The following is a 26,471-nucleotide window of genomic DNA, read 5'->3' on the forward strand; positions in this document are numbered from 1 at the left end:
TAGCAACAGATATTCACAAAGACAGAGCCAGGGATGACCTTGCCCAGCCACAGACTCGATTATACCCATGTGATTTGTTTCAAAGCCATTTCATAAAGTCCTCTCCTGTCCCCTCCTTTGGTATGTTTCTAATGGCTCCGTCTAGTCCTGCCTGATGCCCTGAAATCTCCAACTTTAGAATTATTCCTCTGGGTATGGTTCCACAAGTCCAAGTTAACTTGCAAAAATACTGTCTAGTAGCCTGGTCGACCATTAACACCTTGGTGCCAATTGGCTTATCAGACCGGCAGGCTAGAGCTGAGCTCTGGGTCTGGAAGCCTCTCAGTCATTGACACCTCCATGCCAAGTCGGTTATCAGACTGGGCAGCGCCAGAGGGGGTTTTGCAGGAAAGGGCACAAGCAACTTTAGAGGGGTGGAAGCAGCTGTTTGATGAGGAAGAGCCCGCCCTGGTGGGGAGTCTCAGAGAAATGCCAGAAGGTAACATATGGGGGTCTGGGCCCTGCAGAACACATATCTCACAGTTGATGATTTAACGTTTCTAGCATCTTAGAGGGAAGAGAGGCACAGCACTGAGACGATTCACAAAGACTGATTTCAGAGGAAGGAAAAGACGGGCTGGCTGCTCTTGTCGGTAGAGAAAGGATTTCCAGTGAGTTCTCCTTGCTGACCTTTGTTCCAACCCCAAAGGCGGTCTCCCTGATTCTTTACGTCACCACTAGCCAACTCCAACTTCTTGCACTCAGATCAAGCTGTCTTCACTCCCAGTCATAAAGCATTTGACTAAAATAGGACATAATATGAACACATTCAGTCTTAACTAATGGATTAAAAAACCCACGAAATCTGGCTAGCTCTGTAATCTTCCTGTCCTGCACCATTAAGGGGGACAGGAAGCTCACACAGCTACAGGGCTCTTGCCTGAACAGACCCCTTCCACAGCCAAGTACTATTTTGCGTTTGTAATTTTGAGTTCCTAAAGAAGCCCCTACCCTTCCCAAACTGCATAAGCCTATACTAAACCTGGATCCACCCCTGATTATCAGCCTTGGCCACCTACTTGAGGAGCCTGTGCTCAAGCTTGCTTGCAGAGGGTGAGGTTGGGGGTGCCATTTTAATTAGGAAAAGCAAAGCATGCTGGAATTTCTCTGCAAAATCAGCATACTTACGACAAGCTATTGTGGGCCATTTTAATGTCCTTTGCTAAGCAGTTTCTCTTTTTTTCTTATCTTCCCCTTTCTCTTTCATATTCTAGACTACTCTATTTGGAGATGTATTTTTCCTTCCTCTTCCTTACCCCATCCAAGTTTATAGCAGGGTATGAATAGATCTTTTGATATGACACCAAAAGGTAGTGTTTCTTAGAGAAATGTTGATGGGTTTATTTTTCCAATTATTATGACTCTTAGAATCCATGTTCAGCTTGAATAAGTGGATAATATCCATTTAAGAACATTTTTTTCCTAAAGTCAATTGGTATGAAATGACTTTCTGGACCTACGTAATTCACAGGGCTGCCCAACATTCCAATGCTTAATTACTTAATGCAACTCAAACATAAGCACTCTGGAAACTGAAATAACCTTATTTAAAAATGGTATATCGCCTTTGGGGGAAGGGAGACCAACTGTGACTCCTAGGTTGGTTGTGTGTGTGTGTTTTAATATCACACACGTGCGTGCGCGTGCACACACACACACACACACACACCTAATCACACTGTCAACCTAGGAGGAGGTGAGGAAAGGCTGGCTTTATTTATAGACCAGCCGGTTAACTCTTTATATTTTCAATAAATTATCTTACTTTCCCCCCATCTGTCATTCATCTATATTCATAATGTGGACCATTTAAAATAGCACCTTTCAGCCGTGTGTGAAACACAAGTCTACCCTGCAGGTTTGAGCAGATAAAATGTTCAACACTGTAGCAGGGTCTCTCCGGAACAGGACTTTCCATTTAGGGCAAGAGGCTAACAGCCCTTGGGCACGGAGGCACTTCCGTCTAACCCCATCACCCAAGCTTGCCACATTTGGGAAGGCAGCGTGGGTGGGAGCATTTGGGTGGCATACCCCAAAAACCACAGTAATTGGAAGGGGAAAAAAGCAAATATCAATTAGTAATTCCTCAGCCAGCTACCAATGAAGCTGGGACTCCACCTTGGTCTCTTCAGAAGTAGCAGCTTCCCAGCGACCTCGGACAGAAACGACGCGAATCCACTTACTTCTCGGTGCCCTGAACATTTCCCCGGGGAGGCTCTTGTTATCTGCCCGGCTTCCCTGGCTCCCTGCCTCCCCGTCAGCCTGGGGCCTGTCAACCCGAATGCTCCCAGCTTCTCAGGGCTTCCGTGGGAATGCGAGCAGGAAAGGGCTTTGAGAATTGAGGACAGGCAAGGTGGTGGTGTTCCGCAGCGCTCGCGGCACCCCGCATTTCTCGGAGCTCTAGGGACGCTGCAGCGCGGCTTCCCCGCGCCCCAGGCGACCCCCGCCCCCGGGTTCGGGCAAGTGGCTCGGTGTTAGCAAATGATGCGTGTGCCTGTGCGTGTGCGTGTGCGTGTGCGCGCGCGTATGTGGTGGGAGCGGCGGTGGGAGCGCGCAAGGTGGGGAAGGCGAGGTGGCGCGCCGAGACCCCCCGCCCCGCGGCCCCCCGCAGACAGGGCGGAGGGGGGCCGGGGCTCGCCGGAGCTCGAGCGACCCGGCGCCTCCCAGGAAGGCGGGGAGGGGAGCGCCTGTTTACCCAGGAGGGCAGTGCTGATAGCACGTTCCTCGAGTTTACTTTGCTTTCCTTGAGTTTATTGTAAAGGGGTAAAGTTTTCGGATCCGTCACGTGACCCTGACAGGTCCTGCCTATGGCGCGGCAGACCACCCACGCCGAGGGCCATGGAACTGCTTAATAGAAACAGGCTTGTAATTGTGAGTCCGCGCTGCACTCCGCCGAGAGCCTCCGGCGGCCCAGCGCGCCGAGGTTTTTACACTTTCCGTTCCTTTTGTAAAGACGGAGGAGGAGGAGGAGAAGACGAAGACGAAGACGGAGAAAAAGACGACGACAGGGAAGACAAAGAGGCCCGCAGCGACGAGGCTAGGGGTAGACGAGGGAAGACGGGGAGAAGACGGAGGAGCGCAGGACCAGGACAGGGGGGCGAGGGGGAAAAAGGAATTGATGTGAAACTCAAGCGCAGCGTCCGCGCCATCGGCACCCGCGCTCCGGGCAGGGCTTGACGGCCGGCTATGGTGAGTGCAGCCGCCGCCGCCGCCGCCGCCGCCGCCTGCGCCCCGGGGCCGCGGGGCTGGGGGGCGGGAGGCCGGGCGCCCCGCGCGGCGGACGGAGGGCCGGGGCCGGGGCCGGGCGGGAGGGGCGGGCGGCGCGCCGGGGCCGCGGGGCTGGGGGCGGGGGGTGCGCCGCCGGGGCGCGGGAGCGCCGGCCGGGTCTCCACGCTCGCTCGCTCGTCGCGGGCCCCCGCCCCCCTCCTCCCCGAGGCCGGCCCCGCGGGGCGGGGAGGGGGCCAACTGCGGCGGGCCCGGCCGGGGAATGGCTCCGGGGGGAGTTCTCACGGAGGGGGTCGCCCGGGATCCCATTTTCACGCTTGAAAGGGTCGCCACCTTGGCTTCCGCTCCGCAGCCTGCTGGTGGCTCCCGACTCGCCAGCGGAGGCAGAGCTGGGCTGGGAGGGCGGGTGCGGAGAGTGACAGCACCGCGGGGAGCGTGCGGGCCGGAGCGCGCTCCGGAGCGAGCCCCGCGCTCTCGGGGGCGCCCGGGGAGCCCCGCTGGAGGGCAGGGGCGCGCGCTCCTGCTCCCGCACGCGCTCCCGCACCCGCACCCGCACGCCCGGAGCGCGACGCCCAGGGCTGGCCGAGAAGCACCTTAAAAACCCAGCGCTCACACATCCCCCTCCCGCCGCCGTTGGTGGGAAAAGAGGCCAGAGGTGCTTTTCTGGGTTCAGGAAGAGGCCGCTGGTGGGAGATGCACGCGTTGACTCTTGCGCCCACGCAGTGGGGCGTTCTGGTGCCTGCCACCCATTAAAGAGGTCGGCGGCCAGCCGGTGCCGAGTGTGGCCTCATGGGAATCCTGAGGCGGGGCAGGCTGATTCAAACCCCTTTAGACCCGATGCCAACACTGGGCCCACAGGACCTCAGGGACTGTACCTCTGGGATGACGTGGGTTAGGCCTCCAGATATTTAGGTTCGTGTTAAAAGTGACTTCTAGGGTGTGCTTGAGCGATCAGTCCCAAGTGTTCAGACCTCCATGCCCAACACCTAAGAAGAGCCATATGGATTGTTTTCTATGGAAGACACCCAGAGACCTCCCTTTTCCTAGACCTGGGAGAGAAGACTATCTTCTTCCATTTTTACCCTCTTTCCTCCCTGGGGAGGGGAAAATCTAAAAGAACTAGACATAAACAAAAAAGACTCACAATGGGCGGTCCTACATATTTCATAATTGTATAACTGAGGTCTTGAACTACAATAGTCCTTTTTCAGCATTCTGTGTGCAATTCTTTCTTCCTCCAGTTGTTCAACATGCAATTAATTGCCTTGACAAAGAAAGACAATGCTTTTTGGTGTCATCCTTTGTTACTGTAACTTATTATTTCTGGGTGGTACCTCAGGATAAATTGTTGCCTCAGGTGCATTGTGCACCCATGTTGTAAAACAAGGGGCTTTCAATTGCGAGTTTGTGTGTGTTCCAGCTGTCATCCAGCTTCCTTCCACAAGGCTGTGTAAAATGTCTTTGAGTCCAATATCTTTTTATATTAAAATGTTGAATCAAGGTGGACACCAATAGGCCCATTCTCAATTTGGGGTATTAGCTTCATTTCAAACTCACTGTGAGAAGTGTATCTAATTTCTGGTTATAATCTAGTCCTAATCTAACAAGCTATTTGAATAGGAGTTCACACCATTTGGAATAATTTTGTTGGTGGGAGAGAGGCTGCTTTTACAAATTGTCTTCAACTTTCTACAGATAGAAAAACTGATGAAGCAAATCAATATGGATTAAACTATCTGTCTTCCCTGTTTTTATCCTCATTCCTCTCCTCTCTCCCTCCCTCCCTCTCTCTCTCACACACACACACCTTTTATTTTCTCCCGCCTCTGCCACAGTGTATAAAGCCCTATTGAGACATGTAGGCGTGATGTGTAAACCGGATTAGCAGTATGAAAGAAAGACACACAATAAGCTGGAATTGTTTTACTTCCCTTTCATTTCTCATGCTTATATCTCTAATAAATTTGTTGCTCCAGCAGTGGGTCAAAGGGATCATGTTGCTCAGCTTCTTTTTCTTGCAAGACCCAATGGCAGAGATCACCAAAATGAATGGTGTGCCTTCTGCCAAATGCAAAGCTTGATATAGATATATTAGATGGGGAGATAGAGATGAGGCAAGAGAGAGATGAAGGGAAAAAAAAAATGTTCAGAGTCTGGGTCTTTCCAGACTACATCTCTATCCACTGGAGATAGATGTGGTTTGGGGGGGGGGGGGCACATCAGTACAAGGATCAATGCTATGTTTTCTTTCAAGTTCATTGTAGGCTCTGAACATTTTCTCTGTATTTGGTGACCAAAAGTTTTGGTACCGCATAAAGTCTAATTCTCCTTTTCAAGCTAGTATTTGAACCTGGAGTAATAAATGTGGAGATTTCTGGGACCTACTCTGGACATCTCCCCTCTACCACCCTTTGCCCCCATCCTAAGCTCACTGCTGGCTCAAAAAATGCCAGTGCTCCTGGGTTTGTGCTGTAGACATCTCATTTACTCCTTTGTGGGATTGGGAGCAGCTTCCCATTAAAGGAGATCAGGGGTAATTAGCAGCATTATTTTGACAAGTTGGCTAGAGCTGTTCCCTTTCCTCCAGTCCTGGAGAGGAAGGAATAGGGGAGGGAACAGAAGGTAGAAGGGGAAGGGGAGGAGAGTCATGCTTTGGAGTTTCTCATTCTGTGGCTGCTGAATCTTTTTTTTCCCCTCCCCCCTGAAACTTCTTAGACTCATTTTCTACCATCACCCCTTTAAGTAAATACAAAAGCTGCCAATGAGAAAATAATAAGGCATTCTTAGGGAGCCAAGAAAATGTGGTGGATGGTGGCATACTGGCTTGAGCGGAGTCAAAGTACCTGCTTTCAAGTGCTCAAGCTCTGGCCCATCACTCACATCCTGTACCTTGGGCTCCCCACCCAGAAATAGAATATTACATCAAATCCCCAGTTCCTCTCCCCATCGCAGCCTCTCAACAGGCATACTGTGGGACTTAATGTAACATTTGCAATTCTTTGCATTTATGGAAAAGAATTATTAAGCTCAGGCAAAATTATAACAAGACCCAGAGTCAACTTACTAGAATACATTTACCCCTTTATTCATTTCTACTCTGCAAAAATTAGCTAAATTACACTAGATCTTAAAGACCCATTTCATTGGATCTGAGAAACCAGTGAAAAGTTAAATCTCACCATGGTTTCTAGTTACCCAACCAAGTCCAGCTCCCACAATTGCTTATCGATGGAATGTCCGAATACAAAGGGCAGATGTTTCATTTCAGTGTTATCACTTGGATAATCAGATGTCATTTTTGAGATGTATGTAGTGTGGCCACAGATTCGAAGTACTGGAGCAGAAAAGGGGAAATATTTTTCATATTCATATTTTAAAAGTTTAAGGAAATCTGTTTGAAAACTACAGATTCCTATGAAGTCTTGGATCATAATGGGATGACCTAAATGACAATTGATGCATTGAGATGATGCATTCCCCTTTACCTGGAAAGGGGAAACAGAACACTCTACTGTTGCTCCAAAGTGAGCCAGCAACTCCTGCTGGTTGAAAAGATCCAAGCTCTCACTTATTTGGTAACTCTCAGGAGGGGAGCCACACTCCAGAGAGGCCATTAAAGGGACTGTTCCCAGCAGACACCTTCACAGGCCTGGCTCCTCCAGCCAGCCTCATCTCAGGTCTGGAGAATTCTTATGGTTAGTTGAAGTTAACAAACCCGGTGTGGCGCAGCGGTCCCCTGCACAGGGCATGCATATTAAAGCCGACAACGCTTACAAATGTAAATAAGGGCAGATTGATTAGGAACAACATTATCGCTGGGAATGTCGCACTCGCATGCATCAGCAATGAGGCAAATTGGGGGCAGCCTCAGCCCTGACCACCCAAGTCGAGCAGGCTTTTACACTAGCTCCTCTTCCCTTTCTTAAAACGTTACAGAAACAAGGCCAATTAGATCCTCAAAGTAATTCATCTCTGTGTAGGAAAAAAGCAGACCACAGGGGAAGCGGTGGGTGGGGGTGGGGAGATTAAGATAGCGCTCGTTAGAGCCCTGGCTGCGGACTGCGTCCTGGAACCGATGGGTAGAATTTACAGGCAAGGACTATTGTCTGAGATGCTGAAAAGTTAACCTATCAAACAGCGGGTGAGGAGGCTGAGGGCGCTGAAAACCCGGGAGATCAATGTTCAAAACGTTTAGGAATTAAGTCAAACTGAGGGAAATGAGCCCGAGTGGAAGAGCTTTGCCATTCAAATGGTGCAGCAGTCAGAACGAGGATAGGCAGCTGCGTGCAGAGAGTAATAAGGACCCATGATGTGTACATAGCCTATCATTTCATTTTAGAAGTCCATAATCCAAGTAGCTAAACTGAAATTGCTGTAAATAAAAGACTGGGTGGCACAAGTAATGTTTGGTAAAAAAACAAACAAACAAACAAAACGCTGTAAAGGAATTTGAAAAGACAAACATAGCAACCTATCACTACATGGTTACTTTGCTAGACAGCACGACTCAAGTATTAAAAAGACAGGTAAAACCAGGGGTACAACCCCCAACTCTCTGAAAAATGTCCAGTGGTAAGCACTTAATAGTTTGACTTGAAACTTCGTCTGCAGAACCGCTCAGTAAGAAAAGTTGGAATAAATCACCTTTCCTACTTTATGTTCTTTATCAAACATAATAAAGGTCAGGACATCGCTTCAAGATTAAACTTGCTATGTGTCGAGCCCAATCTTCCCGCGATATTATTTATTAATGTGTCACTTCAATTGCACGGTGCTTGCCTTCTCTTCTGGACTTTAACAGCCCTCCCAGAGCGGCGCACGGAATCACGTGCTCCTTCGGAGTTCCGAGTTTTGAATTTCCGCGCTGGCCGGGTCCTCCGGTCCTCCTCTTGATCTCGTAAACACCCTCAGACACCTCTACCGTCTTTGTCTCTATCCTGCGGGGCACCCGACCTCGCCCGGGGTGCTGCACACGTTCCGCCGGCTTGGAGTTCAGGAGACAGGGCCTCCCGCTGAATCCAGGAAGGAGAATAAGGCTAGAAGGAAGGTGGTGCGGCTGGATCGAGAGGAAGAGAAACGGGTGGAAGAGGAAGGAGCAAGGAAAGGGGAGACGGAAAGGAGGGAGGTGGAAGCCACCAAAGAGGAAGGAAGAGGGCGGGGAGGGCGGCCGACAAGTCCCCCCCGGGAGCCGCGTAGGCGTCCGGGTGACCTGCGCGCGGGGCTGCAGTCCCCCCGGGCCGGGGCCGCGTACACCGGCCGCTGAATGGGAAGGGACCCGTGCGCTCGGCCATTGGCCGGCCGCGAGGAGGCCGCGCGGACATTGGGCAACGTAAGGGGGCCGGGCCGCCTTCAGGAATGTACTACGGCGCGTCCGGCACGTCGGTCCGCGCCGGCGGGGCGCGAGCCGTGTCTGGGTTCCTGGGAGGCCGCGCCGGAGCCTTAGAATCCGCCGGGCGCGAGCCAGGCGCACCGACTCCCCTACCTGCTCCGCCGGGGCCGCGCGGGGAGTCCCGGAGCTCGGGTGCGCGCAGGCGGACGCAGACGCGCGCGCTCAGGCCTCCGGCCGCCCCGCGCACCGCCCCGGCCCGGCCCTGGGTCACGTGGGCGCGTGGGCTCCGCCTGCTCTCTGCTCCTCCCCCTTTCCCTCCATCTGGGTTTCTTTCTTTCCTTTCTTTCTTCTTTTTTTTCAATGAACACACACCGTGTGCATCTTAAAGCCACACTGCCCCATTTCACGGCTGCAATCGGCTTCTGGCTGACGCGGGTTCCCCTCTGCAGTTCAACCACGTTTTTAAAAAAGAAAGGCAAAAATACTAAAACGAAACAGAATCGAGAGTGTGGGGGTCTGGTCCTTGTCTCAGGGAGGGACTTAATCCGCAAACAAGAAAAACAAGTTACACTCTTAATCATTTTTATGATATTTAAATAAAAAACGGAACTGTGTAGGGAGTTTAATTCGTCTCTGGCCCCAGGATCCACTTCAGAGGGTCGCGTGTTTTCTTCCCCAACGGGAAGCGAATCCCTGGGATGTCTCGGTGACACTGGCCGCAGTGTCCTGACAAGTCCTCGCAATCAGCGCACAATTTGTTTCGAATGAATCCAACATCAAAGCCTTTATTCTCCCCAACGTCACGCTATTATTAAATATAACAGGATGCGTACCAGTTTTTGAAAAAAAAAAACAAAACGTTTTAAACGGACTTTAAATAAACAAGGACATGTGGGCGATATGAGGGGGGAGTCCAAGTGAACCCCAAATAGGAAAACTTTCTTTTTTTTCTCAATGAAACAATTCCTTTGCTCCTGGCTGTTAAAAGGACTCTGTGTTTCTCTTTTACATATGTCATATTAAAGATTCAAATAAAAACGCCTCTGCTTCAGTGTCTCGATTCCACGTTTTTAAAACTCTGACTCCTTCAAACGGGGACTGTGCTGCCATGGGTATTGGGGTGGGGGGGGGGAAGGATTTTAAGAAAGGGTGGCTTTTCTCAACGTCCTTACTTTCCTCTTTAACTTTCCATTTTGTTTATCTTAATGCGAGGCGTTGTTCCCTGCGAGAGCCTAAGTCTTCTCTTTAGTTAAAAAAGAAAAGAGGAGAAAAAAAAAATCTGGCACACACTGGCGCACTATCCACCACCCTGTCATTATTGGTGCAGGCCTGGGAATTCAAGCCGGACCTCCCAGTGTTTGCTGCAGCTGGAGGCCAAGGTGCTTCTGAAAGGGTTTTCTTTGAGGAATTTCAGAAATTGTTTAAGCGCTTAAAAAAATATTACATTTCCCCCCCTGTCTATCGCGAGGCAAATGCTCGTGTGTGTGTGTGTGTGTGTGTGTGTGTGTGAGTGTGTGCGCGCGCGCAAAAGGCGTCTTACAAAAAGAAGACACTGTAGAAAAGAAAAGGAATAAGAAAGAAAAGGGAGGGGGAGCATTCCTTAATGGAAGTATTGCATGCAAGAAGGTTGGCGCTCTCGGAGGCTCCCCCCGAAGCCGGGGATGCACACACTGGGGTTGCCTACCTGGGTGGTCTCTCTACTTTGGTGAGCTGTTGCTAAGCAGCTAATAATAGTCATGTTTGCTGAGTAATTTCTGCCCTCCGCGAGCCAATCGCGTCGCAGAAACCCAAGCCATCTGACAGCCCCGGGGGCGGGAGCTCCAGCCTTTTTCTCTTTCGCTCGGTCTCTCCCCCTCCACCCCCTCCCCTCCTCCTCCTCTTTCTCCAAATGGAGAGAGTTCTTTTTTTTCTTCTTCCATCTCATCTATTGAATCAAGGAGCTGCTGCGGCCGCTGCCCGCTGCACACACACAGAGCGGAGTCCCCAGGTCCCGGGAGCGAGAGAGGCGCGCTGCACTGGGGCAGAATGGTCCAGCGGGTCGGCGAGGAGCACGAGAAAGCAGAGTCCGGGACCGAACAGCCACCGCGAGCCCAGCAGCCAGAGCCCGAGCAGCCCGAGCAGCAGCTTCAGCAGCCGCCACCGCCAGCAGCACCCGCCGCGGCAGGAGCGGCGGCGGCGGCGGCCCCGGCCAGGCAGCGCTGAGACCCGCCAGGCACCCACGGACCGCGCGGCGGTGGCTCCGTGCTCACCCTCCGCGGCCGCTCGCGCGACCCGGGAGGCGCCGAGGGAGCCGGCGCGGCCGGCGGGAGCCGCAGGGATTTGCTGGCGCTTTCTGCAGTGAAGGGGTCGCGGCGCGGGGCGGGGGGCGGGCAGGGGGAGTCGGGGATCTCGAGGAGCGCCGCGCGAGCGCCCGAAGGACAGGCTGGCTCCGCGCGCCGGCTCCCGCCCTCCCGAGAACTGGATGTGGGCAGCGGCGGCCGCAGAGACCTCGGGACCCCCGCGCGATGTGGCAATGGAAGGCGCAGGGTCTGACTCCCCGGCAGCGGCTGCGGCCGCAGCGGCAGCAGCCCCCGCCGTGTGAGCAGCAGCAGCAGCAGCGGCAGCGACAGCGGCAGGTCTGTCACCCGGAGCCCCAGCCCGAACAGCCGGCGGCCAGCAGCGTCCTCGCCGGCCGAGCGCCCGGGCGCGCCGGGAGCCCGCAGCGGCGGCAGCAGCGCGCCGGGCCGTCCGGGAAGCCTCGGTTCCCGCGGCGGCGGCGGCGGCGGCGGCGGCGGCGGCGGCAACATGGCCTCGGCTGGTAACGCCGCGGAGCCCCAGGACCGCGGCGGTGGCGGCGGCAGCGGGGCCCCCGGCCGGCCGGCCGGCGGCGGGAGACGCAGACGGGCCGGGGGGCTGCGCCGCAGCGCCGCGCTGGACCGGGACTATCTGCACCGGCCCAGCTACTGCGACGCCGCCTTCGCTCTGGAGCAGATTTCCAAGGTGCATTTCAGACTCTCTCCTCTCCTCCCACTCTTCCCTCCTCTTCCTCTTTGGGATCGCCCCCGCCACACACACACACACGCACACGCACGCACGCACGCAAGCACTCACACACACCTCTCCAGCAAAAGCAGCAGACAAGTGGGGATTGAAAAATTCAAACCCTCCCTCTGGTCCTGGGAGGAAAGGGCTGTCTGAGGTCCGCAGGGGGTGGAGGGTGTCTGTGTGTGTGTGTGTGTGTGTGTGTGTGTGTGTGTGTGTGTGCGCGCGTGTGCACGCGCCCTCCCCGGCATGCCTTTTCCGGAGCACTGGAAAGCGGTCCACCGCGGACCACCTCGAGGGCGGCCGCCGCGCGGCAGCGCCCGGTGCCCCCGGCCCGGGAGACCCCAGCTCCCGCGCCCCTGCCCCTATTTGCAACCCAAACCCCTGTAATGCTGCCACATTTCTTAACATCTTGGAGGGGGGAGGCGGAGTGGAGAGAGGCGGAGAGAGGAAGGGGGGGAGGGAGCCGAAATAAAGGTGGTTTCCTTTTTTGGCAGCCGGTTTTGCTTTTGTTGAGCACGAAATCTCTGCCCCCTTAAAAATTATCCTTGGAAGAGGGCATCTCCCCTCTTCCTTTTCAGTTTTTGAGTCGCCTCTTCCCAGAGCCTGGGGGGAGAGGGAAAGTTGTAAACAAATTGCCACCTTAAGTCCGCGGTGCGGGTCTGCCAAGCGGCCGGGTTCATTGTGTTTACGAGGCTCGCTGCAATGTGTGGAATCCGGGGAAGGCGAGCACCCAGACGGGGGCCCGCCGGGGCAGCGGCCAGCGCCGAGATCACGCCGCCGCCGGGATCAGCCGCAGCCCAGCCGGGACCCCTGCCTGCGCCGGCCGGGGCCCTTCCCCCGTGCGCTTGGCTACTTTTTACGTTTAACCAGATGGGAAGGGAGAGGAGGGAAAGATCCATGTGGCTGCCCTCTTCCGATCACAAACACTGTCGTAAGTTGCAGATGGCTGCCCCACTTCCTAATTCAGCTCACACAGCGTCTCCCGACGCTAGGGAAGTGCGTCGCGAGTGAGCCCCGGCGGCCGCGCTCACCACGTGTGTCCCCACTTACTACCACCTCGGGCGGGGGCAGGATCGGGGAGCCCGCCGGACGGCGTCCCCAGAGTGCGCTCGGCTCCCAACCCCAGTCCCCAGCCCGCCGGGCACCCCGGGCGGTGAAGGATGGCGCCTGGCCCGCGGGGAAGCGACCGTGGCTTGGTCCTTAAATGGTGGGCTCCTCCGCAGGGGTTGCGCGGCCCCTCCCGTCCCAGCCCCGGTGTGAACGTTGCCCGTGCGGAGTGATTTCTGCCCTCCCTGCCTCGGCTCCCCCTTCCCTCTGTTCTTGCGGCCCTCATCCCCCGCGCCCCCAAGACCTCCGGGGATGCGGCGCGGGTCGCGCGTGGGGGCGCCCTGCTGTCGCCGAGGCGCAGCTCCCACGCTGCCGCCCGACTCCGCTTCCTGCGCAGGCCTCCCCACGCCGCTCGCGTTACCGGGCGGGCCTGGGCTCCAGGCCGCAGGGCACCCCCTCCGCACGGCCGTCGCGGGGTCCGCGGGCGGGGGCGCAGGCGGGCGGGGGCGCAGGCGGGCGTGGACGCGCGGGCCGCGACTCCCCGGCGCTCACTCCTCCTTCTGCTTCGTCCTCAGGGGAAAGCTACTGGCCGGAAAGCGCCGCTGTGGCTGAGAGCGAAGTTTCAGAGACTCTTATTTAAACTGGGTTGTTACATTCAAAAAAACTGCGGCAAGTTCTTGGTTGTGGGCCTCCTCATATTTGGGGCCTTCGCTGTGGGATTAAAGGCAGCTAATCTCGAGACCAACGTGGAGGAGCTGTGGGTGGAAGGTAAGAGACCAGCGCGCCGCGGCGCCCTCGCGCCCCCCCGCCCGGGCCCCTTCGCCATCCTCCTCCCAACTGATAAAGATATTCGCCGAGCGTACACCTAGGGCCTTGCTGTGGCGACGAGAACCCCCTGCCCGCACCAGGGGGAATTGTTTATTGTTTGGGCGCCTGGCCCGGAGCCAGGCCCGCCCGACAAAGGCCGCGCTGTAATCTACTCGGGGCGCTGCGTTTCGCTAGGTGTTGTGAGAGCGAGCGGCGAGGGCGGGCCGGCGGGGGCGCGGGGCCCCTCCGCGGGACAGACCACTGCCCGCGCCCGGGGGCGCCCGGGGGCCCCCGGGGCCCGCCGCCGCCGCCGCCCGCCGCCGCCGCGCCCGAGACGCGGCCGGAGGAAGGCCTCCCGACTCCTGGCTCGGGGCCTCGGCGCCCTGCCCTTCCCCGCCCCCACCCACCGCGTCCAAAGAGAAAGAGGTGGGGGGGCCGAGAGAGGCCACCCCTTCGGCTGCAGGGAGTGCGCGCGCCCCCGGCGGCCGCCGCTCGGGGAGGGCGGGGGGCGGGCGCAGCGCGGGCCTGCGGAGGCGGCGGCGTGTGTGGTCCTGTTTTTGGACAGCTTTCAACTCTGGGGGAAAAAAACATTTGTCTCAAGGTACCAAAAAAAACGGGGGGGGGGGTGGGGAGGGAAAGAGTTGAAAAAAAAAAAAAACAGGAAAGCATAGATTGGAACGCATGTTTGCAAAATAGATTAATGTTTCCTCGAGGGTGGGGGCTTTTTAAATGGAATGATTTCGGGGCAAGGCTGCGATTTGCAGCATGAGATAAGAAATGTGTTTTAAGAGCTCGGGTTGGGAGGGAGGGGCCACACAGGAGCTCTACAAGGCCTTCTACCAGTCTTTTATCCAGATTCCTCATTTTGGGGGTTCTTAAAGCCTTTTTTTTTTTTTTTTCTTTTTTCAATCAGTTGTAAATTCAAAATAGATCCCCTCCCCCCTTGAGACGGGAACGTTTTACATTCTTATGGTGATGCGGGGGTTTTTGTTTTTTGGGTTCTTTTTATGGGTGGTGGTTTTTTAAATTCTTTTTCTGGAAAGTAGCAGTCTTGCTTTTTGGAAACATTTTAACCCCTAAATACTGCCCTTGGATATCGCTCACAGTGGGTTCGGAAGGAAGAATTGAGGTAATTATGTAGATGTTTTGAACCAGAATATCTGGAGCATTCCTAGCCAAAGCTGCCTAACAAAATTTGGAAGCCTAAGAGTTGTATTTTGTAATTACGTCAGTGATCTTTCAGGATGCTGTTGGAGAACTAGAGAATATTGTAACTTTGCCTTGTTTGTGAAGATTCAGCTCTGGGTGTTTTGCAACCTTATAGTGGAGTCTTTAATTGAGAAGTGACAATTAATAGTGCAAATAATTAAGACCAGAAAATATTATTTCTTTAAATAGGTTGGTGATATATACAAAAGTATTCTTTGTATTGAATCCTTGGGGGTAGTAATTTACCTCAGTTGAGCACTTTGGTGTCGTTAGTAGGCAAAAGAAGGGTTTTATTGAGCACCTAGCATGTCTTAGCACCGAGTTTACAGAGTACCTACCCTGTAAGGGTCATTGAAGTCTGTGAGACGCTCTCTGTACACAAATCCACACACTTAGAAATATTAGTTGGGTGGGCTTGCAGTAAATTTGGGCTCACAGTTGAAGTTGGCCATGAAAGTCAAATGGGAAGAAAAAATAAGCTTCTTTGGAATTGGTGAGGCAAATTAGGATGGCCTGGAGAGAGTGGTAGGGAGGCATGTCTGAGCAGGCCTCAGAAAGGGGGTCAAGCAAAGGCCCCAGCGGAGGAGAAGGCCCCTGGTGTAGTGGGAGTAAGGTGCAGTGTGACTGGTGTGCCCTGGACGGTAGGACTGTACTTGAGAGATGTTATGATTAACCAGACTCTGGGGAACTACTGGAGGTTCTAGGACAGAACCAGGTGAGCTGAGGGGGCCTCCCAGCTCTGTTGGTCTGTTCACTTTATACCACTCGGATTGACACGTCTGTTAGGTATCAGTGGTGATGACAAAAGATAATTCTGTGCTGTTTTGAGCAAGATTTTTCAGTAGATCTTTAATAAGTTAAAGAGAAAAGATGTGATATATTTTCTCAACATTGTATATTTCTGGAAGCAACCATGTTTCTGCCTTACACCATTAGTTTCATTCAAGCCCTGGAAGGAGGAAGAACACCATCAGTCCATCAAGTCGCAATCTCACCTGAACTCTAGCTTAGGGAGAGAGTATGAAGGAGTGACTGACGCTTCAAACAGGACTCATTTTGCCAACTTTGGGCCTTTGAGCTATTTTTCTTCCCATTCTGTTTTGGTAGCTTCAGCGTGTTCCACTGGTTCTTTAACCAAATGTTACTTAATGCTATCACTTGTTGCTCAACTACCATTACTGTTCATTATCTATTATCACATGCCTTACAACTCAATAGAGTAGCTGTCTATTATTATACTTACTTTTATAATGTGATAGTGTATGTGATGTTTTTACATGTAGTAACAAGTATTGTTCCATTTTAAATGTCTACTTTGCCTCATAATGACTTAATAAGTCAACTTGGTCTCTTGATTTGTCATTCATTCACTCATTCATCATTCATTGTGTGCTAGTTTCTTCCCCTGCAGAAGAAGCATAGTTTCATAAACCCAAGTAAACACAACAAGAGATCCGATGAGGCTGCTATACCATTTCATAATTTTAACTTAAATTCAAAGAAGAGGTAACAGTGAGGAGGTCTTATTTATGATGTAGTAGGCTTGGTGTTCATATCAACAGTAAGTGGTGTAAGCACATGTTTTCAGGAGTTGGAATTTCCTGCTGTCCTAGACTGTAGCAGAGTAAAATGAGTAGCAACTCGGAATACAGGTTAATTTGTACTTTAATCTTTGATAAATTCCTCATCACAATCAGCAAAGAAGTCTGTTCGATGGTTGTTTTCTTAATAATGTTCTGAGCATAAACAAGGTTGCTACGCTAAAGAAACCCAATGAATAGAGATTGCATACTTCCCTAGTTAAAAAGCAACAGACTGAGAAAACATAAGAGATTTTAAGGGGAGAGGAATGCTCAGAGACAGTTTGGGAATATGCTTATTCCTTTGATTTTTTTTTTTTTAAAGGCATATCACACAAACTACATAGAAGTATACAAAGGCCAATGGAGATAGGTATATCTAGATACCTATACACAAGCACACATATATACTAGTTGACTCTTGAACACTGAGAAGTTTGGGGTGCCACTGACCCCAGTGCAGCTGAAAATACATGTACAACTTTTGATTCTCCAAAAACTTAATAGCTTATGTTGACTAGAAGCCTTACAGATAAAATAAATAGCGAGTTAACACATATTTTATATGTTATATGTATCATAGACTGTATTCTTAGAGTAAGCTAGGGGAAAGGAAACATAATTGCAAAAATCCAGAAGCAGAAAAAATATATTGACAGTACTATACTGTATAAAAAAAAATCTGCATTTAAGTGGATCTACAGAGTTCAAGCCTGTGTTGTTCAACAATATATATATCTTCACCTACCTTTGTGTTTGTGTGTCCACATGGACTTACTGTGTATATCCTTGTATTTGCCAAAATAATTGTTACCTTTTTAATGTAGCTAGCAAATTAAGTGGATCCACTTGATAGGCTGCATCATTGATTTGACTTTCATGCATCAACATGCTGGGGAAATGTGGCTCTTTATAAGACAGTTTGAATACATTGGCCACACTGTGCTGACCAACATAAGCTAGATAAGAAAGACTCTTCTATTTTTATCACATCGATGATAAGAATTCTTTGATTCTTATACACTGATTGTTGGAATCTTTGCAACAGCAACCAGTTTCTTTTGAGAAAGAAACTCCATGTATGTGTTAGGCGCTACCCTAGGTCTTAGGGTTATAGTATTTGCAAGTCAAAAACATCTATGTAGTTTACTTGTGACTGGAGTCATGAGGTTGGGTACAAGAGTCTGTGGAATCGTGTGGTGAACATCTGCCATTCCTGAAATACACGTCAGTGATGGCAAGGTCAGGGAGAAACTAATTGTTACTTAAAAATATTTCTGCTGGGACGCCTGGGTGGCTCAGCAGTTGAGCATCTGCCTTTGGCTCAGGGTAGGATCCCAGAGTCCTGGGATCGAGTCCCACATCGGGCTTTCTGCATGGAGCCTGCTTCTCCCTCTGCCTGTGTCTCTGCCTCTCTCATGAATAAATAAATAAAACCTTTTTAAAAAAATATTCCTGCTGCACATGCTCTCTGTGCCTGCTCTGTGCCAGGTGCTGTACAAAGCTCCCGAGAGGGCTTGGTAAAGGACCACAGTCTCTGCTCTCAGAGGACCTGCCCCCAGCAGGATTCTACAGACCAGAGACAGGATGGCAGGACAGCAGAATAGCAGGGACGCCTTCCAGGACAGCCTGGACCTAGAGGGACAAAGCCAGGCACAGAGGTGGGGGTGCTGGGGCTCCAGGACCAAGGCTCAGACCAAGGGTGGCCTCCAGGAGAACTCCCAAGTGCTTGCCTCCCTCCGGTTGCTGAGGCTCCAAGACCAAGGCTCAGAGGACAGGGGTGGCCTCCAGGAGAACTCCCAAGTGCATGCCTCCAGTTGGGATTCCAGGTCTGAGGTGGTCCTGAGGCCTGGAAAGCCAAGCTGCATGGCAGGAAGGTCTCTGAGGTGTCCAGGGCATGTGACTGAGTGTTTACCAGCTTTTCCTTTAGCCCTTCTTTGCCTGTCTCCTTCTCCATCCAGGCATATTTGGTCTTCTGTGCCCTCCCTGCTCCTGACACGCTTCACCTGAATTGTGCCCTTCTGAGCACAGAAGGGAAATCCTTTATTTGTAATCTTGCCCATTTCTCTGTTGGCTTTTCCTTTTTTGCTCAGCACCTTTTTTTTAAACTTTTTTTTTTTTTTTAAGATTATATATATTAGAGAGTGCATGTGAGAGACAGTGAGAGGAGAGAGAACGCAAGAGCCCCGAGTGCATGAGAGAGCAGGATAGGGAGAAGCAGACACTTAAAGACTGAGCCATCCAGGTGCCCCTTGCTTGGCACCTTTATCCTCCTGTCTCCCATAACATCTGCCCCCACTCTAACCCTCCCAGACACAAGTTTGTTGTGACAACTCTTTGGTGACAGAACGTTCATTTATCTTTTGGAGCTTCCCCCCCACCCCCACCCCCCAAGCTTTGCCCAGCCCCTGGCTCCTTTATGGCAAAGGGTAATTAACAGCCTTGAAATGAATCCATATTGCCTTGTGTTTGGTTATTAACATCTCTGGAGGGCTAGCAAGGGAAGGGGACACAAGTTGTGACTTTGATTTTTTTTTCCCCCTAAGGAAACTTTTTAAAAAATGTTTTTAATGCCTGCTTGATGTTTTATAAGTGCTTTCAAGTTTGTTCCTTGCTAGTATGATGCCTTCAGTGTTCTTGGCTTGAACTCGGGCAGTTGTAGGAGATAAATGAACTTCACCATCCTTTCTTTCGGTGTAGAGCAAGTCTTCTCACTATTGGCATTTTGCTGAATAATTCTGTATCACAGAGACTGCTTTGTGCATCATAGGATGTTTCACACTGTCCCTGAACTCTACCCAGTATATGCCAGTAGCAGCCTCCCAGTTGTGACAACTGAAGATGTTTCTAGTCCTTGCCAAATGTGGCCAGGGGCCGGGGGGTGGGGCAGAAGGGATGCACAAAATCACCCCAATTGAGAAACACTGGTTTTGATGATAGATTCCAATTGGAAGACCGGTGCTGTGCAGATGGAAGGCTTTTGTGATGATGGAGTATGGCTGCAAGTGCACAGCCATAAATGTAAAAGAATTTTCTTCTTTAAGATAATACTCCCTCCTCATCTCCATACTTACTGCTTTAGGTAACTAATGGTAACTATTTTTTATACTAATAACTTAAGTTTGTTGTTTTTCTTAGAATCACATTAAGTATCAAATAAAAATAACGTGACAAGTTGACAAGGGTTGGGGGTACAGTGTGGGTGGGGGCAAGCCATGGAGAAAGAAAAGGCTGTATATTAAAGTATTTTCTTCCTTCAGGTAACTTAATTTTGAAGACAGACCTTGTTGTATTTCAAGAACAGTAAGGTGAAGCTTTTAGCATGAGGATGACTTTGTAAAAAGCAGGAAAAAACACCACTAGACTATAAATTCATCTTGAAATAAGAGCTCCTTTTGGCAGCCAGTACAGTACATTCACTCTTCGGTGGTCTAGCTCTCCTCCAGATGCTCTTGCAAACCTCTTTTCCCCGGGTGCCCTTCTGCAGCAGAGCCAAAGGCACAGTGAGGGGCTGAAGTCTTGAGCCTGGATGGGCCACGTGGGCTCTGATTTCAATGCCCGTTTTCAAAGCTGTCCCCCAGGGCTGAGGTGCCTTTCACAAGGGATAGAAAGACTTTTCTTCTCCTTGGTCCCCTGTGTACTTTTAGAAGATGTTTATTAGGTAGGCATTGATTAGATTGCAAGAGCAGGTGCCCACATACAGGTGCAAGTAGTTGTGGTTTTTCTTGCATATCTGGAAAAAATGACTGAAAAATCAACACTCAGTAATCATTGCTTTACAATACCAAATAGCCTCAGGTGCCTTCTCCCCAGGGCACCTGACCCTCCAGGTCCCTCCTGTCTCTGTGCTGCCAGCCACTCCTGACCTTCCCTAGGAGTGTAGAAGCCAGTTTGGAAGCCAGTGACGGACTATATCAGATACAGGGACGGCCGCTCGGAGGCTCCAGAAGATGACAGCTTCCAGATGTACAAACCGCCGGATCCGTTTGTTTAGATTATGCACCACAGCTGATGGCGAGATTAACGCTGGCTGGACAAGCTATGGGAGATTTGTCTGGTTTCCACAATGCTGTGTTTATATTTCATTGGGATTTCTCCTTCAAAGCTGACCTCCCCATGACCCCCAGAGCTCTGTCCACTCTGGCCAAGCTGTAACTTGTCTGCCCTTTTCGTGGGGGGGGGGGGGGGCGGTGTTCACAATTGTGCAGCAGAAGGGGCTGCTTTCCTGGTTTACCAGCCTGTGCCCCCCTCCTCCCTGCCCTGCTTCATGCCAGCTGTCTGCCCAGATTTAGCCCCAGAAGAGTAATCTTATCTTATGGGGGTGGGAGGTAGAGAAGGTGGAGGGGGTTTGATTTTAAAGGTCTTTTTAACTTTTAAAAGAACTATGGAAATATTTTAAAATTATTATAAAGGAAACCATATTTAATAGAGGCCCTTTTGCAGTAGTATAGTATTTTCTTTTTTTAAAGATTTTATTTATCTATTCATGAGAGATGCACAGAGAGAGGCAGAGACACAGGCAGAAGCAGAGGGAGAAGCAGGCTCCTTGCAGGGAACCCAGTGTGGGACTCCATCCCGGGTCTCCCGGATCATGCCCTGGGCTGAAGACAGAAGCCCAACCGCTGAGCCACCCAGGCATCCCAGTAGTATAGTATTTTACCTCAGCATTAGTTTGCTACCATTTTGAAAAAAAAGTACATCCCTAAATAATCGCCAGACCTGTGTGATTCTGTTATTATGATACTATTTCCTTTGCCCCTCACTGGCTCTCAGAGTCTCTTCTCCTTGTCCCCTTCTCTCCCTCTGACCCCTCTTTCCCCCAACTTACTTCTAAACTGCCCTAATCATTCTCTCCCAGTGGATCTCTGGAGTAACTAGTGTGAAATCTGAAATGGTAGTAAATCTGGTTAATCACAAACTGACGGGATGGAATTAGAAAATGTATTATTTCAAACCAGCTGTGGGAGATACCAAATGCAAAGCTGCCATTTTCATCCTTGGGGTTCTTATCTTGATAAGGGTTGGTTCCTAGACCTTACTCTTTGATGAGGTCTTGTCAGCAGAAGATGTACTTCCCCTATTGAAAGGGTGTGGCATTTTTATGGACTTTTGAGGTGCCTCAGAATTCACTGACAAATGGAGTGCGAAATAAGTCTTGGTCCCCTGTGTTTAATGTGTTGTACGAAATATGGAAGAATTGGGCCCTTTCACGTTTCTTGAGATGGTAAGTGAAGTGTAAACCAAGACATTCCAACCCAAGGCACCATACTTCAGGTTTTCCCGGGATGGAACTCCCACCAAAACCAAAAGGAACATGGAGCTTGGATATGGATGGAAGAGGACAGAATTCCTTAGCCAAATTTTGGCCAACTCTGCCACTTGAGATGGTGCATCCACATGAGAGGTCCCAGAGAGCAGAGGAGTTTGCATATGAAGGACCTTCTAGGAGTTCATGAGGAGGAAGCTCCTTGGGATTTTCTTAGTGAGAACCTTCCTTGACTATACAGATACTGTGAGGGTTATCAAAATATAAGCACTTTTATTACTTGTTCTTTGCTTCCAAACTCTGAATTTGGGTCCTTCATGATAAAACCTAGTGTATTTGTTTCTCTTAAACTGAATTTAGGGTTGTTTTTTTCCTTTACATGGCAATACCTGTTTTTCCACATGTGTGTAATCTTTAGGTTTGACACAAATAATTTCATCTTCCAAAACCATGGAATGCTGCCATTGAGAAACCCCTCTTCTGTTGCAGAGAAAGATTTAGAAAAGATGCATCCTGTCCCCAGTCCCTTCAAGACTATGACTGTTTTGTTGTATTTGGGTTTAGAGCATAGTTGGAAAAACAGCTGTCACATGTTAGGGAAACTTGTGTCGTTTGGCGGGGGGGGGGGGGGGGGGGGGGCAATCAGGTACCTGCTAATGAATGACAGGTTTGTTGTCGGAGAGATTTATAATGTGGAGGTAGGACCTTACTTCTAGAAACCCAGGTGTGAGTTGGCTCAAATAGTCCACACTGCATGTGGGTCCCAAAATACCACTGGCTGTGAAGGTGAGGCTAGTGAGAAGCAAGTCTCTGTACCACCACACAAGCTTGATTTATTATCATTAGGATAAGTAAAAAGAAACAGTAGGTTTCCCCAGTTTTCCAAACAAGATAATTTTCAGTTATTGGTGAAACATGTACAAAAGTAAGCAAAAGGAACTGGAAGTGGGCTTTGTTAAGTCAATGCGCGTGATTTTTTTCCCCTTAAATCATTGCTTAAGGGCTTCTGGCCCCTAGCTCAGGAATCCTGCCCAAAAATGCCAGATGTATTACACAGTCAAGTACTGCAATGTAAACAGTGCTCTGTGCCATGAGGCAGGGTGGTCCATCTCCTATTAAAGAAGAGTGAGAGATCGGGAGGGAAAGAGAGGTGAGCCCTCTGCTCTACAGTGGCACAGTAATGGTCGTGTTGTTTGGATTTTTGCCTGAATGGTCCACATTTGGAACTACAAAAACCTAGATGAATTAATACTTTTTACTGGCAAACAAAAGCCACTTGAATGGGGATGCCAGAGAGCAAGATGTGGCTTGGATAATGTTGCTTCATTGGGTCAGATAAGTTTATAAAATGTTGAACAGAATGGGGAGAGGCTGATAGGAACAAAGCTGTTGTTTTCATAGCAGCATCTGTGAGCATCACCCTTTTCATCTGCTGTAAGTTAAATTGCAAGGTGGAAGCAAGGCAAGGAGTGACCAGCTTCTTATGGCCACCCTCTCCTGGGTCTGAGAACGCCTGCTGGGTCAGTGCACCTTCTGTGTGTAAACCTGATTTATCACAAAGCTGCTCTGGTGTTTTGTAGCACTGGGGGGCAGCCCCCAAGATACATGTGCAAAATAAATGGCCTTCCAGTCTGCTCCCAGTTTCTAGATTTCAGTAAAGCATCCAGTAAAGATGCTCATTTGGAGGTGAGAGAGTATCTGGATGCTTTGGGCCGCCCCTCCATGTTTTACAGTGCTGCAGGCGATTCGAGGAAATTGGAATGCCTAGACATTATCTGTACATCCAAATAATCTAATACTGAGCAGCCCTTAAGATGACAAAATTTAGGGTTTTTAAACATTAATAGGAAGGTATTCTGTGAATTAGGAGGAAATGGGGTTTCAATTTGAACTTGGGGAATTGTTTAAACAATCTGCAATAATATTCTCTCGGTTTTAGAAATCCATGCTATAGAATGATCTGAGAACATTGCTTTTAGAAACAGGGATGGTAAAAATAGGAATTTTGAGATTAAGGAAAATGCAGGCTTCTTGACTCTTGACCCCTCCCCCAGAACTTTTTTTCTCTGTTTTGAATTCTCCCATTTCCCCACCCCCATTGCCTGATTTCCTTTGCTCCTTTAAGGGAGAAACCAGAAAACTTCACAAAATAGGTGCAAATATCACACAGTGTCTTTTTAAATAGAAGTTTTCTAAGAGAGCATAACAAAAGCATTTTCCCAGCTGCCTAAGAAATTATTTCTTTCCTCTTACCTGATTTTTCCCCCCATGAGGTTGATACACTGTTGCAATAAATTTAAAAATGATAAATATGATGCCGTCACTTTAGTCCACACATGATCCAGAAAAAAAATTGCACATGTTTAATACCTTGCTTAATTGCAAACAAAGCCTGCAATTTGAGAGAATTGGGATTAGGGCTAAATATCTATTAACTGCTCTTTCTAGAGATTTGGGGAATAGGATGACCCTTTTTTTTCTTTTTTTTTCTTTTTTTTTTTTAAATAGGCTACAGTTTCACATGGCTCCCAAAAGAAATCTCTCTCCCTTTTTGTTTCCCACACCAATTGATTTATCATTTTGCTTGCAAGCAGATCCAGAATGTTAGGGCAAGAACACACTCACTTTTTTCTCGTAACTTTTTTGTTGCGGACCGAAACCAGTTGACTTGAATAAATTTTTCTGAGGCCTGAATGTAGCCAGCAACGTGGAAAAATCTTGCCATTCAGGGCTGTCTGAATGTACATTTCAGCCACACAGTAAGCTGTATTGGTAGGCACTGGAGTGCTAAATACAACCATTTTTCGCAGCAGCGAGTTAGACAGGTGATTAGCATAATTAGCACCGAGCAGCCATACATATGGTAATGCTGAGTGTGTAAATGCCAGCTGCGGTGTAAAATTTATGTCAGGGGTCGGCAGGGCTGTGCGAAAGTATTGTGTTCCAGCTGCAGGTCAGGGCCGCCAAAGCTTACCTCCTTTTCTCTTGTTGGTGAATACGCCAAACAGAAGAGAAAGACAGAAATATAACAGATACGGCTTTGATGGAACAGCCCCGTTCTGTGCAAGAGGGGCTGTTCTATAAAACACACACACACACTCGCACACACTTGCAGAAATCCCATTGCTTTCTCTATAAATTGTGTTTACTTCAGGAGCAGCAGCTAGGATGCGGTTTTGGGTAGGTACAAGGGCCAAGTGATTTCTTGGGAGGAACAGTTTCAGTCACTGAATTTTTGAAAGGGGTTAAAGACCTTCCTCTTTTCCTCTGTTTCTCACCATCCTCTTACTGCCCGCCCCCTACTCCAGCCCACATTGTTTTCCTTCAAATTAAATGGGAACACCCTCCCCCCCCCCCATGGGATAGGACCATAATATAAAGTTCCAACAGCGCAGCTCTCTCTTCCCAAATTGCTTGACTGGTTTTAGCAAAGGACCAGAAGTTTCTTTGTGTTGTTTTTCTGGGACACCTCTGCTTAACCACTCCACCTACCGCCACTATCAGCCATTTCAGTAGGGCTCTTCCTTGAAAGTCCTGAATTGTTCACATCCTTAGAAATGCATGTTGGGGGAATTTGTAGCTGTGACTAGTTCATGCATTTTGCACTCAAAGCATTTTTCCTGCTGTCCCCTCCCCTTTTTCAGTTGGTGGCTATAAGGAGTGCTGGTGGTGACAGAATACAGTTCACACCACGCTGACCTGGTGATGAAACTTCCTCACAGCACCAGGGGGTCCTTATGCATCAGGACCTAATCCAGCTAATCCTGATGGCAACAAAATCATGAAAGTAGCCCCCAGTGAGGGTGTGGGAGATAAAGCAGGCCAGCGTGATGTTCCTCAGGGCCCTGGGAGCCTGCCTGTGGAGGTGGGGATTCACTTTGTCTTCTCCCCTGTGCGTGTTCAAGTAGGAGGCCGTTGCAAAGAGGCCCAGGCTGGATAATGGCAAGAAGACTCTTTAGAGCAGAGAGGTGATGTCAGCCCCACAGAAGCTGGGAGAAGGGAGCTGGGGTTAATGTCATGCAGCAGCCCGAATGCTAGAATGCTAGAATGCTAGAATGCTAGAATGCTAGAATGCTAGAATGCTAGGGTAGCGGGCCTGCTGCTTTGCTGCCATGCAAGCACTTGGCTTTTGTTGTTGTGGTTGGGCTATGTGGTTTTTGTTTTTTTAATGAGGACTCTAGGAGGCCTTTACTAAGAATTTAGGACTTGATCACAACATTGTCTTTGGTCCCTGGGTTCTGCTTCTTGGTCCAGCATTGCCTCTGATTGCTGCTCTGCTGCTGCAAAAGGACTGGACTTGGGTTTGCATCTACTTGCTTGTAGACTTGAGCATGCATGAAATCATGGTAGGCCCTGGGACAGTTGGCAGTGGGGCAGGTACGCACTCAGTGATAGAGCAGAGCTCCATTCTTTTATCTCCCACCGGATGCCGGGAACATCCCTGAGTCCACAGGCTGTGACTTCACTCAACCTGTCTTTGGGGGGGTTGACCTCAGCCCACATTGGCCACAGCAGGAAGTGACCAAGGAAGAATGGGTCTCCCAACAGATGCAATGTCATCTTGGGAGCTGATGGTCCTGGAGAGAATACCAGGTGGGGGGAGCTGTGGCAGGCAGCAGGTCTAGTGTGGGCACAATGTTGGGCTGACCTGATTGTGTCTGACAGGGTGAGTGGGCAACTTCAGTGAGGGAAAGCCATTCAGAGAAGCAGCCTGGGCGGTAACAGATGGCACCACAAACAGCTGGTGTGGGGGCTTGTGGCAGGCGCATGCTCAGGCCTGCTACCCCTTCTACTGAGTTCCACCCTTCTTAGCACCCTCCAGCCCCCCTCCCCCCAAGCTGTCCCTGGGGAGGTGTGGGGATGTGTCCTGCTCTTGTCTTGTTTTTGTGGTTTTTCACTCACTGGGCTCACTTCATGAAGGCAAATTCTCTTTGGGCTATCTGAT

At 50.2% G+C, this 26,471-nt stretch overlaps 1 protein-coding gene and 1 long non-coding RNA gene across 7 annotated transcripts in view; one reads left to right on the forward strand and one right to left on the reverse strand.

Moving 5' to 3' along the window:
- The first annotated feature begins 3,097 nt into the window (after positions 1 to 3,097).
- PTCH1 (patched 1) overlaps positions 3,098 to 26,471 on the forward strand; it is a 70,562-nt gene continuing 47,188 nt past the window's right edge. For 2 of the 6 annotated variants that reach the window (XM_072834806.1, XM_072834800.1), the window contains exons 1-2: positions 11,378 to 11,572; positions 13,240 to 13,432. In XM_072834806.1, coding sequence (XP_072690907.1) covers positions 11,378 to 11,572; positions 13,240 to 13,432 — 388 coding nt within the window. Of the gene's footprint in view, positions 3,229 to 11,377; positions 11,573 to 12,316; positions 12,549 to 12,670; positions 12,825 to 13,239; positions 13,433 to 13,970; positions 14,073 to 26,471 lie in introns of those variants that run through there. The other 4 variants (XM_072834814.1, XM_072834844.1, XM_072834824.1 and 1 more) reach the window with 4 other exon arrangements.
- Positions 6,160 to 8,827, reverse strand: LOC140638087 (uncharacterized). Its single transcript, XR_012035268.1, has 2 exons — positions 8,747 to 8,827; positions 6,160 to 8,320 (listed from the first exon to the last, which is right to left on the reverse strand). It is a non-coding gene; the product is annotated as an uncharacterized lncRNA (long non-coding RNA).

Source organism: Canis lupus, chromosome 1 (genome assembly GCF_048164855.1).
Source record: "Canis lupus baileyi chromosome 1, mCanLup2.hap1, whole genome shotgun sequence".
Lineage (NCBI taxonomy): Eukaryota > Metazoa > Chordata > Mammalia > Carnivora > Canidae > Canis > Canis lupus.